The sequence below is a fragment of the Cervus elaphus genome, chromosome 30 (assembly GCF_910594005.1).
Source record: "Cervus elaphus chromosome 30, mCerEla1.1, whole genome shotgun sequence".
Classification (NCBI taxonomy): Eukaryota; Metazoa; Chordata; class Mammalia; order Artiodactyla; family Cervidae; genus Cervus; species Cervus elaphus.
The window spans coordinates 25,717,796-25,737,125 of NC_057844.1; the positions used below are offsets into that span (position 1 = coordinate 25,717,796).

At 42.0% G+C, this 19,330-nt stretch overlaps 1 protein-coding gene across 1 annotated transcript in view; it reads left to right on the forward strand.

Annotated features, from left to right (window-relative positions):
• Nucleotides 1-2,087: 2,087 nt before the first annotated feature.
• Nucleotides 2,088-19,330, forward strand: part of SOHLH2 (spermatogenesis and oogenesis specific basic helix-loop-helix 2) — a 43,398-nt gene continuing 26,155 nt past the window's right edge. Inside the window, exons 1-2 of the mRNA XM_043891807.1 lie at nt 2,088-2,297; nt 18,331-18,545. Coding sequence (XP_043747742.1) covers nt 2,100-2,297; nt 18,331-18,545 — 413 coding nt within the window. The 5' untranslated portion in view covers nt 2,088-2,099. The remainder of the gene's footprint in view (nt 2,298-18,330; nt 18,546-19,330) is intronic.

Sequence of the window (19,330 nt, forward strand, 5' to 3'; positions counted from 1 at the left end):
AGGAAGAGTTCGTCTGTCCATTTATCTCCAGTAATAAAAATGAGTATGATTCAAGAATGTTGATGGTGAAAAAGAAGTTAAATGGTTTAAAATTCTGTGTTAAAATTCAGAAGGTTTATAGTAGAGCCTCTCAACCTCAGTGCTAATGACATTTGGGGCCAGATAATTAATTCTCAGTTCTGGGAGGCTGTTCTGGGCACTGTATGATATTTAGTTTAGTATGATAAATTTATGAATTTAGATTCCTGATGTCTGCTCAGGACATCTGCTAGTTGTGACAATGGAAAAATGTCTTTAGATGTTGACAACTGTTTCTTAAGAGACAAAAATTGCCCCCAGTGAGTGTCATTGTGTTTCCATAGATGCCTGGTCATTTACAGAGTAAGCTTCTTTCTTTTGGGAGATTGGAAATTTCTCAAATATCTAAATTGGTTCTTATGGAACCTGGAGTCTTATATTTTTGATACTGAAGAGCTTTATCACCTTTTTGCTTCCTCCAACACAGGAAATGATTACCTCCTCTTGCATAAATTTAGTCATCATCCACTCAAATTTAAAAGCAATGACTGTGTCAGCTTCCACAATAGTTTCATCACTATTAGCATCAGACTTGCTAATCTAGACCTTTAGATCAATGATAAACTTGATTACCAGACTGGGGAAGGTGCTTAATGCTGCCTCAATTCATCCCTACCTCAGTGCCTGGGGATGAATTCACCTATGTTGATATTATTGGGCAAACTAACTGCTTCGCAGATGTTTAGCTGAACACTCTTAGTTTCTGATTAACTGGAAAAACAATAGAGCCAAAATTCAGTTCAGTTCAGTTATTCAGTCCTGTCTGACTCTTTGCAACCCCATGGACTGCAGCACACCAGGCTTCCCTGTCCATCACCAACTCCTGGACCTTGCTCAAACTCTTGTCCATCGAGACAGTGAGGTCATCCAACCATCTCATCCTCTGTCTTCCCCTTCTCCTCCTGCCTTCAATCTTTCCCTTCTCCTCCTGCCTTCAATCTTTCCCAGCAACAGGGTCTTTTCCAATGAGTCAGTTCTTCGCATCAGGTGGCCAAAGTATCAGCATCAGTCCTTCCAATGAATATTCAGGACTGATTTACTTTAGGATTGACTGGTTTGATCTCCTTGCAGTCCAAGGGACTCTCAAGAGTCTTCTCAAACACCACAGTTCAAAAGCATCAGTTCTTCGGTTGGTCCATTTACAGCTTTCTTAGTATCTATTAAAAAGTGTACATTTACTTCCAAAAATAATGCATAATGATCCCATCAGAAATTTATCTGCATTTTTCTTTGCATGAAAATCATGGGCAACCACTACTATATTTTTGCACGCTGTCATGATCTAAATCAGAACACTGCCACCATCTGCTCAGGAAACAGTAGGCTTGCCCAGAGATGGGAGGTGGCGGGTCAAGTAGAGCACGTGTGTATTATATGTTCAAGTAAGATCAAGAGTCTAGCCAAATCCAAAGTGACATCCCCACCCCCCACCCCAACTTTTTAGCAATGAAAGAAACCAAGAACAGTGGTAAAGACAAGAGGAAGGATCCCTTGGGGTCGGGGCATTCAGTGGATCTCAATAAAATCTCTAGCAAGGCTGAACAAAGTAGGTTTCATAACAGCCACCACCTGGAGATTTCTCACTTGAGAAATGACGACGATATTTGTTGACTCACAGGACAAAATGAAAGGTTTCTAAAACTCTTAGTTTCCTAGTAGTTTGGAAAGAAAGCACCACAATCAGTCTTCACCATCCCTATCCTTGGAATAGGATAGGGATCCACCATCCCTTGGTCTTGGAAAAAGAAAAACAAATCCAGTTTTCTAATTCCTAATGTTTAAACTTGAAAGCATTCCTATAAGACACTGAAGACTTTTTAGATATGTCCTTGCCCCAGGCCTGAGCTGTGTGAGGTCCCAGGGCAAGTGAAATGGAACTTTAGGTGGGCTGCCGCTAGTGACAGGGTCTCCTGAGGCCCCGCAGGGCACCCTGGGGCGGCCCATCCCCATTCCCCCCGGTCCCCCGGAAGTCCCCCCTCCCCCGACCTGGTCCTGCCGAGACTCGGAGCCACACGGGCGGCATGGCCACTTTAAGGGCGGGCCGGGGGCGGGCGCCCCGCAGCTGGGGGCCCAGAGCCATTGGCGCGGGGCTGGCGGCAGACGAGGCAGGCGGGCTGCCAAGCTCCTCCCGCGGTGAGGCTGCCCCAGGACCCGCACGTGCGCAACCTGCCATGGCGGCCTCAATTACCGGCCCGGAGTTCGGCCAAACCCCTGGGCAGGTAAGAGGCTGAGGAGGAGGAGGAAGGGGAGGCAGCTGCGTTTATAACGGCTCGCGGGCCGGCTCGGGGCCCCGTCGGGCGGCACAGCTCCGCTGGGTGCAGGCCAGCTCGTCGCGGGGACGGCCCCGGGGGCCTTTGCGGGGCGCGAGCCAGTCCAAGACGCCTCTCTGGCAACCCAGCTGGCTGCTGGGAGCCCTCGGCGGGCGCCTGCCTATTTCGAGGTTGCGGACGCGCTCGGTCACCTCAGGAGCAGAGGCCCGAGGAGGGAAGGGGACCGGGCCGTGTTGTCGTCACAGAGTCACCCCCTCGAGCTCTTGACGCTCGCCCAGCACAGACTCATTTTCGGGGCCTTGGACCACCGGTGGGGCGACCCGAGGGCGAGACGTCATGGGCTGGTGACGAGATAAAACGGGAAAGGCAATTTTTATGTTTTCGCCTGAAAATACAGAAGTTGATTCCACACGTTTCAGTTTGGATATGGAGACTTTTAGTCACCATCTTGAATACGGGAAAGTTGATCGTCAGGTCTCTAGTCTGCACAACTCGGGTGCCTTTTTCTTTTTTCTTTCTTTCACTTTGCTCACTGGCGGGGTGTCCGGAGTGTCCTTGCACGCCCCCGACCCCCAAACCGGCTGACGCATGTCGAGATGTCGCCATTGGTGGGAAAAGGCGGCTGCCCTCCTCCCACATCCTCCCACCCTATTCACAAATCTGCCCCTACCCCGGCCTCGGGGAGGCGGGGGGCTGGGGCGCACCTTATTTATCATCCCCTTGGCAGAAATGCAGAATCATTTTTGTGACTCATTTTCGATAATAATGAAAGGGGATTAGCAGCCCACCAGGAAGGAAGCATAAGCTAAACCCCACCCCACCCTAGGAAGCAAGGCGAGCTGGTGTTGACTTTCTTCTATTTCACGTCTTGATAAATGTGAGAGGGAAACCTTCTGGGCGCTGTCGAGTTTTGTACCCCTGAGAGTGTTCTGCATACTCCAGTCTCTTCACTCCTTGAGAACAAGCTTTCTGAACCGAATTACTACCACTTGGAAGTGGACCATGTTTAAGAGGTTTTTGTAATTCTTTCAAAATGGAAGCACTTATTGGGCTTCCCTCATAGCCTAGTCGGTAAAGAATCTGCCTGCAATGCAGAAGACCGGGATTCGATTCTTAGGTCGGGAAGATCCCTTGGAGAAGGAAATGGCAACCCACTCCAGCATTCTTGCCTGGAGAATCCCATGGACAGAGGAGCCTGGCAGGCTACAGTACATGGGGTTGCAAAGAATCGGACACGACTTAGCGACTGAAGAGAGAGAGAGAGATTTAAACTCAGGAAAAACAGTATTTTGGGGGTGTGTGATTCGGCAGAGCTGCACACAGTGGAATTCTGAATAAAATATCTGATGCCCAAGTAGTTAGTACATAGATGATTGTGGCTTTCCACCCTTAAGAGACCCCGAAGCCCCAACTGCACCCTTTGAGCAACTTGTTCATTTCTCCAGATAGAGCTGCCTAAAGCCCTGACTCCTGGGGAACCTGGTGGCCAGCAAGCGCCCCAGTCAGCGCACGAGCCCGCCCAGCTGCTGCTGATTGTCAGGGCTGCTCCCGGTGATAAGAGTGACATAAATAACAGCTCACTAAAATGCAGGAGCTATTTGCTTTAAGCACTTCAGCACCTGCTGTTACTAATTAAGGGTTTAGCCTGCCACAGATTGCAAATGGAAATCCAGTGTTTTAAAAATGGCAGAGACTGCGGTGCTCTGCCTGTTAGCTGATCTCAGTAATCAGAGTGGATGAAGAGCCTGGGTGATGATGGTGTCGCGTTGTAAAAAACTGCCCACATTTAAGGGCGCTACACCAAGGTGTTTATCCCTGAGTGCTGGAATTAAATGCTTTTTATTTTCTCTTCGGACTGCTTTGAATTTTCCAACCTCCCACAATGAATATGTATTGCCTTTGTTAAGAGTGCAGTAAACAATTCAGATAGGAAAAAAAAAAATTCCACCAAATGAAGCCCGGCATCAGTTTGGGTCAGGGTGCTCACTGGTGAATATCTTAGAGGTACTAAAGGCAGTTTTCCAGAACTGAATATACTAGAACGTTTTATTCATTTTCCTTTTATTCTTAGCAGTGGATTCTTCTCATCACCTGTGCTCATATTACACCATCAGCAAGCTATTTTTAACTGTATAAATATTCAAATTTAAGTTGATTAGAAGCTCTTCAGTTAATTTGAGTTACTTGGGGACAGCAGGGCAGTGTTCTGATCTGTCTGATTTAGGAACGTTCCTCGTGTGCTGATTTTGCAGGGCAGAGACAGAAGCTTTTGGCTGGAGAGTGAATCAGTTCTCAGACCAGCTTTATTTTCTGCCCCTCCGTGTCCTGTTGCAAGGTGCAGAAGGGCCCATGAGGAGTACTTTACTTCCTCATCTCTTTCAGAATCTCTTTCCACCTCTCCTCAGTTTCTCCCCAGTACCTGGGTTCTGCCCGTCAAATCTCGCTGTAGACTTTTCTCCACAAGACTAGCTGAGGAATTCTACAGAATTTAGAACTGGGCCTCTGAGCAGAATATTGTGGTGAGAAGCATTAGAGCTAGCCAGGAAAGGGTTCACATTAGTAACTGATGCACATTGTTCAAAAATTAACCTGCATTACCTGTGGCTCAAGTAATGAAGACAGCAGTTTGGTTTCGGGCTATTTTCACTGCCTGATGTGGACACATTTTCCTTCCAATTCTACTCTCCCCTTCCCATCTCCTTGATTTGATGAGTTCCATGTGCTCAAGTTTGGTGTTACCTGGGATCATAAAGCAGTACTACCACCTGCAGGGCATTGTACAAACAATTCTCCTTAACAACATTCCTGTGATTTAGTATTATTCAGACGGTAAAGCGTCTGCCTACAATGCAGGAGACCCGGGTTTGATCCCTGGGTCAGGAAGATCCACTGGAGAAGGAAATGGCAACCCACTCCAGTACTCTTGCCTGGAAAATCCCATGGACGGAGGAGCCTGGTAGGCTACAGTTCATGGGGTCGCAAAGAGTCAGACACGACTGAGCGACTTCACTTCACTTCACCGTCCTGGCCACATGAGGACTGCAGAGGTATCTTACTCAGAGATGCTCGTTAGTGACTAAACAAGGCAACGGATGCTGTTATACCTACCTCAAAAGCCTTTGCCCTCTTCTGCAAACTGTGTCAAACTGTTAAAAAAATATGTTGTATATTAACACATATATATGAAATCTAGGAAAATAGTACTGATGAACCTATTTGCAGAGGTGTAGTCGTAGAGAACTGATTTGTGGACACATTGGGGGAGGTAGAACATGGGATGAATGGAGAGAGGAGCACTGACTTGTTTACACTGTCATGTGGGAAATAGCTAGCTAGTGGGGAGCTGCTGTCCAGCACAGGGAGCTGAGCCCTGTGCTCCAGCGGGTGGGGTGGGGGGTGAGGGAGGGTCAAGGGGGAGGCGATGTATGTGTACACACGGCTGCTTCACACTGTTGTACAGTAGAGACTAACACGACTTTGGAAAGCAGTTATGCTCTAATTTTTTTTTTTTAAGGATCAGTAACAGCTTTAGTACAACTGATCTTCCACTATTTTTCCTGTGTTCCAAGGATTGAAAGTCATTTTTTCTTAATAGCAAAAAGAAAAAAATAAAAAGATTCCTGGGATGTAAGCCCCACGAGGACAGAGAGCTGGTCTGTCTGTTCACCTTGAATTCCCAGCACAGCATCTGCCCTGGAGTAGGGACTCAATAAATACCAACTGTGAGAGTGCTTAGACATCAAGTATACTTAAGCAGATGCAATAAAAGTGGCAGGAGGTCTTAAAGGGAAAAAAGAAACTTTACTACTAGAAAGGTTTGCAAGTGATTCATAGCCCAGGACATTCTAGTTGACATGTGTTTTTTAGTATAATGATTAATAGCACCCACTTTGTTCTCATAAGTCTCAGTTTGGAAGGTAAATTAAATGGTCAGCCCATCTGTAGCAGGCATGTTACTTTTGGACACTCATAGGTTGCTTCAGTTAACCTGGTTAACTGAAAAACAAAAATATAGTTACTTGTTTTAGGACCCCTTGTTAATGACTGTTTCACTGCTTGGTGTTTGGTTCACAAGGGATTGTAATGATATAAAAGAAACCCTGTGCCCTAGTGGAGATTCTTAAACACTCTTCACTCAGAAGCATCATGGTGGCTTAGACTCCCACTTCCTCCAAATATTAATGGAAATGAGGAATGTTTACAAAATTAAAAGGAAACACTCTAAAAGGGTCCTGATACTCTCTACTGTACAAATTCCAGATTTCAAAATTCACTTAAGAGTGTTATGCTGTCTTCTTAGAATGTAGAAGGAGGACATGAAGCTGGTGACATGGGTTGATATTAGGCTATGAAAGGCCATGCTAAGGAGTTTGAATTTTTATTCTGTTTAAAATAGAGTGGGGCTGGAGAGTGGGATTGGCTTATGATGATCAACTGAGCACACCTATCAACATTCTGGCCTCCCCACTCTACTGGCAAGAGTTGCTTAACAGTGTGCTGATACCTTTAGCACGTAAATATTGAAAAGACAAAAAAAAAAAAAAATGGAGGTGGTATTCTAAATTAGAAGTCCATGGAGACATATATTCAGTTCATTTAAGTTCAGTTGCTCAGTTGTGTTTGACTCTTTGCGACCCCATGGACTGCAGCACGCCAGACTTCCCTGTCTATCACCAACTCCCAGAGCTTGCTCAAACTCATGTCCATCGGGTCAGTGATGCCATCTAACCATCTCATCCTCTGTTGTCCCATTCTCCTCCTGCCTTCAGTCTTTCCCAACGTCAAGGTCTTTTCCAAGGAGTCAGTTCTTCATATCAGGTGGATAAAGGATTGGAGCTTTACCTTCAGCATCAATCCTTCCAATGAATATTGAGGACTGATTTCCTTTAGGATTGACTGGTTTGATCTCCTTGCAGTCCAAGGGACTCTCAAGAGTCTTCTCCAACACCACAGTTTAAAAGCATCAATTCTTCAGCACTCTGCTTTCTTTATAGTTCAACTCTCACATCCATACATAACTACTGGAAAAACCAGTAGACAGACCTTTGTCGGCAAAGTAATGTCTCTGCTTTTTAATATGCTGTCTAGATTGGTCATAACTTTTCTTCCAAGGAGCAAGCATATTTTAATTTCATGGCTGCAGTCACCATCTGCAGTGATTTTGGAGCTCAAAAAAATAACGTCTGACACTGTTGCCACTGTTTCCCCATCTATGTGCCATGAAGTGATGGGGCTGGATGCCGTGATCTTAGTTTTCTGAATGTTGAGCCTTAAGCCAACTTTTTCACTCTCTTTCACTTTCATCAAGAGGCTCTTTAATTCTGCTTTGCTTTCTGCCATAAGGGTGTTGTCATCTGCATATCTGAGGTTTTTTATATTCTCCCAGCAATCTTGATTCCATCTTCTGCTTCATCCAGCCCAGCATTTCTCATGATGTACCCTGCATATAAGTTAAATAAGCAGAGAGATGATGTGCATCCTTGACATACTCCTTTCCCGATTTGGAACCAGTCTGTTGTTCTATGTCCAGTTCTAACTGTTGCTTCTTGACCTGCATACAGATTTCTCAGGAGGCAGGTCAGGTGGTCTGGTATTCCCATCTCTTGAAGAATTTTCCACATTTTGTTTGTGATCCACATAGTCAAAGGTTTTGGCGTAGTCAATAAAGCAGAAGTATTTGTTTTTCTGGTATTCTCTTGCTTTTTCAATGATCCAACGGATGCTGGCAATTTGATCTCTGGTTCCTCTGCCTTTTCTAAATCCAGCTTGAACATCTTGAAGTTCATGGTTCATGTACTGTTGAAGCCTGACTTGGAGAATTTTGACCCAAACTTGCCCGTGAGTGTCCAGGAGTCTCTGGTGGAAGCGTGGGACGGCAGTGGCCTGCTGCAGGGTTGGGGGCACTGAGTATAGCACTGCCTGCATGGGACCTTTTGAAAGAGGTCCATTATCTTCATTACCTCCACCATAGTTTGGCTTCAGGGCAAATAACGGGGAGGAAACACAGCCCCACCCTTCAACCAAATATTGGATTAATGGCCCCGCCCATCAGAACAAGCTTCCATAAGCCTCTTCTCCTTCTCCATCAAAGGGCAGACAGACTGAAAACCACAGTCACAGAAAATTAACCAATCTGATCATGTGGACCACAGCCTTGTCTAACTCAATGAAACTATGAGCCATGCCATGTAGGGCCACCCAAGATGGACGGGTCATGGTGGAGAGGTCTGACAAAATGTGGTCCACTGGAGAAGGGAATGGCAAACCACTTCAGTATTCTTGCCTTGAGAAGCTCATGAACAGTATGAAAAGGCAAAAAGATAGGACACTGAAAGATGAAGTCCCCAGGTCAGTAGGTGCCCAATATGCGACTGGAGATCAGTGGAGAACACCAGAAAGAATGAAGAGATGGAACCAGAGCAAAAACAACATCCAGTTATGGATGTGACTGGTGATGGAAGTAAAGTCCGATGCTGTAAAGAGCAATATTGCATAGGAATCTGGAATGTAAGTTCCATGAATCGAGGCAAATTGGAAGTGGTCGAACAGGAGATGGCAAGAGTGAATGTCGATATTCTAGGAATCAGCAAACTAAAATGGACTGGAATGGGTGAATTTAACTCAGATGGCCATTATATCTACTACTATGGGCAAGAATCCCTTAGAAGAAATGGAGTAACCCTCAACAAAAGAGTCCAAAATGCAGTACTTGGATACAGTCTCAAAAGCGACAGAATGATCTCTCTTTGTTTCCAAGGCAAACCATTCAGTATCACAGTAATCCAAGTCTGTACCCCTACCAGTAATGCTGAAGAAGCTGAAGTTGAACGGTTCTATGAAGACCTACAAGAACTTCTAGAACTAGCACCCAAAAAAGATGTCCTTTTCATTGTGGGGTACTGGAATGCGAAAGTAGGAAGTCAAGAAATACCTGGAGTAACTGGCAAATTTGGCCTTGGATTACAGAATGAAACCAAGCAAAGGCTAACAGAGTTTTGCCAAGAGCACTCACTGGTCACAGCAAACACCCTCTTCCAACAACACAAGAGAAGACTCTACACATGGACATCACCAGATGGTCAATACCAAAATCAGATTGATTATATTCTTTGCAGCCAAAGATGGAGAAGCTCTATACAGTCAGCAAAAACAAGACTGGGAGCTGACTGTGGCTCAGACATGTATTAATAACAACCAAATGTAATGCTTAGTCCTTAATGGGCTCTTGATTTGAAGAAGATCTGAGCATTAAAAAAAAAAGAAAAGAAAAAACGCAAGAAAGCTTGAAATTTACAAAGCAGATGGAAGAATCAAATTGCCACTAAAACAAAAGTAGAAAAAAACCCCACAGCTTAAAAGACATGGAGAAGAGAAATAATGCCCAGGTGAAACAATTCTAGTGACAGTCCAGGCAGAATGTTAGCAGAAAGGAACATGAAATGGGCCCAAGGGCTCTTCCCTGGTAAAGAATTAGCCGTCTGCAGAACCCTGGGCCAGCTGGGGCCCTGGAGTTCTTTACTCGGGACTCTCCCCTTTCATTCCTACTACAGCCAGAGCATGGAGCTTACAAGCCAAGAGCCAGAGCCAGGCACTGCTTTTTCTAAGGAAAATGAACTCTATCTGAGCCACGGGCTCCTGGTATTGGGTGTTTCCAGAGGTCTCCAGCTGACGAAAATGGAAGGAAAGGCAGCTGTCTCTACCCCGGAGGGAAAACAGAGTGCTTGGTTTTTAGAGTCAAGCTGCCTTTATTTAGACAAATAGCCAGTCCCCGTCTCTGCCCTCCAGCCTTTCTTCCACCATCCCTCCCGCTCACATCAAACCCACAGTCGGTGGTTCCTTTAAAAGAAATAGTGACTGGGGAAGCAGACCACCCCACCTTCAGGGGAAACTGCTCACACTGTTTCAACTGAGTCCTTGATTCATATTTTATGTTTGGATAACCAAGAATGGCAGACAGCTGTTCCAGGGATAGGTGATAAGGGTGGTAGGAAAAACTTTTAAATTTCTAATTTGTATCTTTAGAGGGGATATCATATCCTAAAAATAGCAGACTATGATCAATTATTAAAGGAAAAAATATTAGAAATGAGCAATTCACATTAAATTAACTGAAATTGTAAAAATCTTTAGAATAGCACTAAAGCCTGAGCTAGTAATATGAACAAAAACTTAAGTCTCTCAGAAGTTGAGACATGAAGGATCAATTTAGGAAGACCAGCATCTAACAGACTGTTCCTAAGGACAGAAACAACAGAAGGGAGGAAACGACCAAAGAAATAATAGGAGGAACTTTCTAGAGCTGAAGATCCACTGAGTGCCAAGTGAGCTGAGTAAGACCCATACCCAGACACATCCTAGAAAACAGAGTCCACAGCATGAGAGAAAAGCCCTAAAAGAAAAGCAAGGCAGTCTTTTCTTTTCATCAGCAACTCTGGATGTGAGAAGTCAATGACCCAGTATCTTCAGAGTTCAGAGATAAAGAGATTCTAACGTGTTGGGAGTATTTTGATTAGAAAAGCGGCATTGAATTGTGAGCCCTAATGCCACCAAAGAACATAAATAAGGAGTTTTCACTCTTAAAACATTGTAGGAACAACAGAGGGAAAAGGAAAATTTGCTCAGCCTAACAGAAAGCTTTGGAAAAGAGAAACAAAATTATAGTGAATGGAAAACCTGAGATAACAAATGAAAGGAATAAGACCATTTCATTTTAAGTTATAAATGTTTCACAATTAATTAATGTTAATGAATTACATTATATTGATTACCTTAATTAGCTAATGCTCATTAACTAGTGCCATTAATGTAATTACTTATTAAAAACTCAGTAATTATGTATAAAAAACTGAAATCTGATGGAAAAATCAAAAAATTCAAATGTATGTTACTTGCAAAATTCATACAAAATCAAAATGATATAGAAAGCCTCAAAGGGATGCAAAAAACTAACTGCTGAATATCAGAAAAAAATAAAATTTCAGATGAAAAGCATTAAAAAAAAAAGATTTTATATATAGTTTATTCTCAATGTAGTTAGCAATATGTGATATTTATATGTTAATACATACTGAATAAACATAGATCACTATATATAGTATATATTAAGTATTACAGTTACATATTTGTATGAGTATATGAAATTATTAGGAACCTTTATGTACCTAATCCATAGTTATACATAGAGTCTATAGTTAGAGAAATTGATAAGTTGACAAACCATATTTAGAGAGGGACAATTTATACATCTGCTTCATAAAGTGGAAGATCAAATAGACGTAAAGTAAGTGAGACAGCAGTGAACAAGTTTAATCTGAAAGCTATGTAAAGACTATATGCCCAGTGGAATATGTGCAGTTTTTTTTAAGTATCCCTGTAACATTAAACATTGTATATTAAGTCACAGAGAAAATACCAACCAGTTCTAAAAAGTAGGAGTCATGTTGGGTACATCCACTGATGACAATGCACTGAAACAAGAAATGAGTCAATAGCCACCAAAATTAAAAAAAGAAAAAACCACTAACCACTTGACAATAACTTCATTATATAGGTGTTTAGAATAACACTTATTTTACTAGTAAGCATTAAGGAACAAGGCAGGCAGTCTAAAACTTAACTTTATAAAGTGACTTCAAGCCGAGATTTCACAGACAAGGTTTATCCAAACCTCAAGAAGCCAATAATTTCTTGTTTTATAAAATATTCAAGACCATAGAATAATTTTGAAGCTTTCTATTTCTTCATGGTTGGCATAACCTTGATACCCAAGCCAGATAAGTCAGTACCATAAAACAAAATTAGATCCAGTTTTACTTATGAACATAGATGCAGAAATAGAAAATAAAATAAATGAATCGGTCTGCTTTAAACATAGGTTTATCCCAGTAATTTGATGATGACTTGACATTAGGAAATCTATTAATGTAATTCACTAATGGATGACAGGAGAAAAAAAAATATAGTCATGTTGATACTGAAAAAGCTGTTGATACATTTTAACACCCATTTCTGATTTAAAATTCTTAGCCTCCAAATAGAGAACTATTTAAGTTGGTAAAGGGTGTTGACCTTCAGTAGTGGTAAAAACATTTGAAATATTCCCATTATAGAAAGTCAGGAACAAGACATGCATGCTCAATTCACTCCTGCTATTTATCGTTGTTTTGAATGTCCTCTGTGTGTGTGTTAAGTTGCTTCAATTGTATCCGACTCTGCAATCCTGTGGACTATATCCCTCTTGGCTCCTCTGTCTGTGGGATTCTCCAGGCAAGAATACTGGAGTGGGTTGCTGTGCCCTCCAGGGGATCTTCCCAACCCAGGGATCAAACTGGCATCTTTTATGTCTCCTGCATTGGCAGGCAGATTCTTTACCACTAGCGCCACCTGGAAAGTCCTTTGAATGTCCTAGCCATGCTTTAAGATCAATAAGTAAAAGACATAAATTCTGGAGACAGGGATAAAGATGTCATTTTTTAAAACTATATGATAACCTATCAAGGAAATTGAAGAATCAGCTAAAAAATATTGAAACTAAACGGAGAGTATCTAAAAGTACTTGAAGCAAATTCCTTATGCAGAAATCGATAGTACTTCTCTTTGTCAGCTACAATCAGTCAGGAAGTATAGTGAGAAAATATATCTCTTTCACATTGATGCTGAAATCTTGAAAAATCTAGGAATCAATGTGTGAAGACAGTTGAAAAATCTATGTGAAGGTAACTAGAAAACTGAAGGTCCAATATTTTAACCACCTGATGTGATCAGCCGACTCACTGGAAAAGACCCTGATGCTGGGAGAGACTGAATGCAGGAGAAGGGGAGGACAGAAGAGGAGATGGTTAGATGGCATCACCGACTCAACGAACATGAGTTTGGGCAAACTGAGAGATGGTGAAGGACAGGGAATCTTGGCGTGCTGCGGTCCATGGGCTTGCAGAGTCAGACATGACTCAGCCACTGAACAACAACAAGAAAAATGAACAACAGAAGACCGGATTTCTCTGAGTCATACTTCCTAAAAAGGGAGATGTAATACCATAATGACAGTCCCTAATTAATCTTAAAAGTAAATGCCAACCTTAATCAAAATTTCAACAGGACTCCTTATGGAACTTGACAAGCTGATGATAAAATTCTGTAGGAAGAGACGTTGTGAGAAAATATCTAAGGACCAAATAGAAAAATAGTAAGGAGGAACCATATGCTCTAGCAAATATAAAACATAAAGAGCTAGTAATTAGACAGTGTGCTATTAACCAGGAATAGGCAAATAGATCAATGCATCAGAATGAAGTCCCCCCAAATTTACATACATACACACTTATATAGTACCTATATATGGCATTTGAAACTACTAAGAGAAGTTTAGCTTATTCATTAATGCTGTTTTTTGATATTTTAATTGGGTTGTATTTAATATCTGTGTAGAATAAAACACAGAAATGAAAGATTCAGATGGAAATTCTGTTTTTTCTAACTAAATGTGCTTGAAAATATCCCCAAATGAAAATAAAGAACCTTTTTGGTTCCTAATCTTGGAATTTGAATAGCACATATATTCCATTCAAAGAAAGGGTTTGGTTTGAGTATTTCTTAGAATTGGGGGATTTAAATCCTCTGTTCTTTGAAATGTGTGTTTCATCAAAATCAATGATATAGTCCAATTAAAATTTTTTAAATGGAAAAAAAAAATCGTATTTTCTCAACAGCAAGACTGCAAACGCCATGCTATTTGCTAAACTATTTTTCTGGAGCCTTTGATGAAGTATTAATTTTCTATCTAAAAACATTTTGTTTTCTACTAATACCTTTTATTTAGATGTCGTCTAAATAGTAATCATTTAAAATAAGCATATAAACTTGTATAAATTAGAAAGTAGTATTAAGAGAAACAAACTTTAAATTTTCTAAGCACCTAATAAATGCTTTCATCCAGGACATTCAACATCTTCAAGTAAAAATTTTGTGGAGAGTTCTTTCTCAAATATGAAACTTGTACATTGTAATCACTCTGTTCAATAAAAGCACATTTTGTACATATATACATGTATATACATATGTATATATACATATATATATGTGCGCACACACACACTCATATATATACACACCCATACAGTTCAGTTCAGTTGCTCAATCATGTCCGACTCTTTTTGACCCCATGAATCGCAGCATGCCAGGCCTCCCTGTCCATCACCAACTCCCGGAGTTGATCAAACTCATGTCCATCAAGCGGTGATGCCATCCAGCCATCTCATCCTCTGTCGTCCCCTTCTCCTCCTGCCCCCAATCCCTCCCAGCATCAGGAACGCTTCCCGTGAGGTGGGCAAAGTATTGGAACTTCAGCTTCAACATTAGTCCTTCCAGTGAACACCCAGGACTGATCTCCTTTAGGATCGACTGGTTGGATCTCCTTGCAGTCCAAGGGACTCTCAAGAGTCTTCTCCAACACCACAGTTCAAAAGCATCAATTTTTCGGTGCTCAGCTTTCTTCACAGTCCAAGTCTCACATCCATACATGACTACTGGAAAAGCCATATCCTTGACTAGATGGACCTTTGTTGGCAAAGTAATGTCTCTGCTTTTTAATATGCTGTCTAGGTTGGTCATAACTTTCCTTCCAAGGAGTAAGCATCTTTTAATATCATGGCTCCTGTCACCATCTGCAGTGATTTTGGAGCTCAAAAAAATAAAGTCTGCCACTGTTTGCACTGTTTTCCTATCTATTTCCCATGAAGTGATGGGACCGGATGCCGTGATCTTAGTTTTCTGAATGTTGAGCTTTAAGCCAACTTTTTCACTCTCCTCTTTCACTTTCATCAAGAGGCTCTTTAGTTCTCCTTCACTTTCTGCCATAAGGGTGGTGTCATCTGTATATCTGAGGTTATTGACATTTATCCCGGCAATCTTGATTCCAGATTGTGCTTCATCCAGCCCAGTGTTTCTCATGATGTACTCTGCATGTAAGTTAAATAAGCACGGTGACAATATACAGCTTTGACGTACTCCTTTTCCTATTTGGAACCAGTCTGTTGTTCCATGTCCAGTTCTAAGTGTTGCTTCCAGACCTGAATATAGATTCCTCAAGGGACAGGCCAGATGGTCTGGTATTCCCATCTCTTTCAGAATTTTCCATAGTTTGTGGTGATCCACACAGTCAAAGGCTTTGGCATAGTCAATAAAGCAGAAATAGATGTTTTTCTGGAACTCTCTTGCTTTCTCGATGATCCAGTGGATGTTGGCAATTTGATCTCTGGTTCCTTTGTCTTTTCTAAAACCAGTTTGAACATCTGGAAGTTCACGATTCACGTATTGCTGAAGCCTGGCTTGGAGAATTTTGAGCAGTACTTTACTAGCGCGTGAGATGAGTGCAATTGTGTGGTAGTTCAAGCACTCTTTGGCATTGTCTTTCTTTGGGATTGGAATGAAAACTGACCTTTTCCAGTCCTGTGGCCACTGCTGAGTTTTCCACATTTGCTGGCATGTTGAGTGCAGCACTTTCACAGCATCATCTTTCAGGATTTGAAATAGCTCAACTGGAATTCCATCACCTCCACTAGCTTTGTTCATAGTGATGCTTCCTAAAGACCACTTGACTTCACATTCCAGGATGTCTGGCTCCAGGTGAGTGATCACACCATCGTGATTATCTGGGTCATGAAGATCTTTTTTGTATAGTTCTTCTGTGTGTTCTTGCCACCTCTTAATATTTTCTGCTTCTGTTAGGTCCATACCATTTCTGTCCTTTATCGAGCCCAACTTTGCTTAAAGTGTTCCCTTGGTACCTCTAATTTTCTTGAAGAGATCTCTAGTCTTTCCCATCCTGTTATTTTCCTCTATTTCTTTGCACTGATCGCTGAGGAAGGCTTTCTTATCTCTCCTTACTGTTCTTTGGAACTCTGCATTCAAATGGGACTATCTTGCCTTTTCTTCTTTGCTTTTCGCTTCTCTTCTTTTCACAGCTATTTGTAAGGCCTCCTCAGACAGCAGTTTTGCTTTTTTGCATTTCTTTTCCATGGGGATGGTCTTGATCCCTGTCTCCTGTACAGTGTCACGAACCTCCGTCCATAGTTCATCAGGCACTCTGTCTATCAGATCTAGTCCCTTCAATCTGTTTCTCACTTCCACTGTGTAATCATAAGGGATTTGATTTAGGTCATATCCGAATGGTCTAGTGGTTTTCCCTGCTTTCTTCAAGTTAAGTCTGAATTTGGCAATAAGGAGTTCATGACCTGAGCCACCGTCACTCCCGGTCTTATTTTTGCTGACTGTGTAGAGTTTCTCCATCTTTAGCTGCAAAGAGAATAATCGATCTGATTTCAGTGTTGACCATCTGGTGATGTCCATGTATAGAGTCTTCTCTTGTGTTGTTGGAAGAGGGTGTTTGCTATGACCAGTGTGTTCTCTCAGCAAATCTCTATGAGCCTTTGCCCTGCTTCATTCTGCACTCCAAGGCCAAATTTGCCCATTACTCCAGGTGTTTCCTGACTACCTACTTTTGCATTCCAGTTCCCTGTAATGAAAAGGACATATTTTTGGGTGTGTGTTCTAAAACGTCTTGTAGGTCTTCATAGAACCGTTCAACTTAAGCTTCTTCAGTGTTACTGGTTGGGGCACAGGCTTGGATTACTCTAATATTGAATGGTTTGCCCTGGAAACGAACAGAGATCATTCTGTCCTTTTTGAGATTGCATCCAAGTACTGCATTTCGGACTCTTTTGTTGACCATGATGGCTACTCCATTTCTTCTAAGGTATTCCTGCCCACAGTAGTAGATATAATGGTCATCTGAGTTAAATTCACCCATTCCAGTCCATTTTAGTTTGCTGATTCCTAGAATGTCGATGTTCATTCTTGCCATCTCCTGTTCGACCACTTCCAATTTGCCTTGATTCATGGAACTTACATTCCAGGTTCCTATGCAATATTGCTCTTTACAGCATCGGACCTTGCTTCTGTCACCAGTCACATCCACAGCTGGGTGTTGTTTTTGCTTTGGCTCCATCCCTTCATTCTTTCTGGAGCTATTTCTCCACTGATCTCCAGTAGCATATTGGGCACCTACTGACCTGGGGACTTCATCTTTCAGTGTCCTATCATTTTGCCTTTTCATACTGTTCATGGGGCAGGAATATGGAAGTAGTTTGCCATTCCCTTCTCCAGTGGACCACATTCTGTCAGACCTCTCCACCATGACCCGGCCGTCTTGGGTGGCCCCACACGGCATGGCTTAGTTTCACTGAGTTAGACAAGGCTGTGGTCCTGTGATCAGATTGGCTGGTTTTCTGTGATTATGGTTTCAGTGTGTCTGCCCTCTGATGCCCTCTCGCAACACCTACCTTCTTACTTGGGTTTCTCTTCCCTTGGACGTGGGGTATCTCTTCACAGCTGCTCCAGCAAAGCACAGCTGCTGCTTCTTACCATGGACGAGGGGTATGTCCTCACGGCCGCCCCTCCTGACCTTGAATGTGGAGTAGCTCCTCTCGGCCCTCCTGCACCCGCACAGCCGCTGCTCCTTGGATGTAGGGTGCACATACACACACACATGCACAGATACACACACACATAAATCATGTAGGAAAGGCACCAGCTGGTTTCTCTCGTTAATAAACAGGTTTACCAGTAGAGTGGACAGTTGGAGAACTGGACCAAAAGAATCTTATCTATTGTTAATAGGATGAGAAAGAGACTTGTAGGACAACCACAGTAGAATGGTATTTGTGAGCAAAACTTTTTAAAATAGCATGACTTTCAAATCTGTTCAATACCTAGGTTCCAAGGACATGATGCCCTTGATGTATGCTTATAGTTGGCCGTTCAGTCCAGCTGAATAGTCAGTCATTGGCTATTTGTAACCTTTATTTATTTTCTCATACATGATGACTTCTTTCTTTGTTACCTTTATTTATTTTCCCCATGCATGATGACTTATTCTCTATGCCTAGACGTTAATTGTGCGGCTGCTTTTTTCCTCTTCTTTCAGGCAAATATAGACCTCTTATTAGTGGGCGATGTCACAGTTCAGTACCTGGCTGATACTGTACAGAAATTATTTTCAAATATAGCAAAAGTCACCGTCATCATTAGTGATGTGAAGAGGGCAGCAGCACTTGTGGATGACTGCACATTTGACATGGTTTTCCTGAAGCTGACTTCTTCACCAACTGCCGAGGAGCTGGAAGTGGTCAAATTAATCAGGTAAAATCTTGACTCTATATCTTTAGAATAGTTTTTATTGAAACTTGCTTCTATAAAAATCCTTAGAAGATGATACTATTCTATTTTAATTTTTAAGGTGAGAGATATTTTCAAGGGCAAAATCTCTCTATATGTCTTTGTTTTTATGGCCAGTTTGGCATACTATTATAAGAATTGTCATTTTAACTTAAAAAGTAATAGGTGAGGGTATAAGAATTAATTGGTCGTAGAAATTTATTTGGTATATAATGCTTCCCTTAATTCGATAGGCACTCCATTTTAATAACGATGTCATTAGCATGGCATATCTTTTCAGAGTTCATTAATTGTTATAGCAGATACTAAAACAGGTGACCACTTTGGGTCATGATGGCTGTGGGCTGAAGGTGTCTCTTTCAAGAAATTTCCTGATGTGAAAGAGCCATGAGGTTCTCTGTATCCACAGAGTCCAAGTCAATACCGATTCCATTACTCTTGTTTCATCCAGCAGGTCCATAGACGTTCTGCTTCTGTTTGACCCACTTCACTCTGGAGATCTGGGGTCTAGAGGTGAAGAGTTAGGTTCTTCCTTGCCTGATTACATATGATTTTGATTCATTTAGGATGTTTTTAAATAGGGTTAGGTGAGAATGAATGTGTTTCCCTTCTGTGAGAAGACTCGATGAAGTGTAATTGCAAATAATATTGATATATGTTTAAGGACTTCTCATCATTATAGGAGAGGTCTTTCTAGACCAAAGAAGAAAGTTCAGAGCAATACTATAATCCCAGAATAAAAAGGAGCA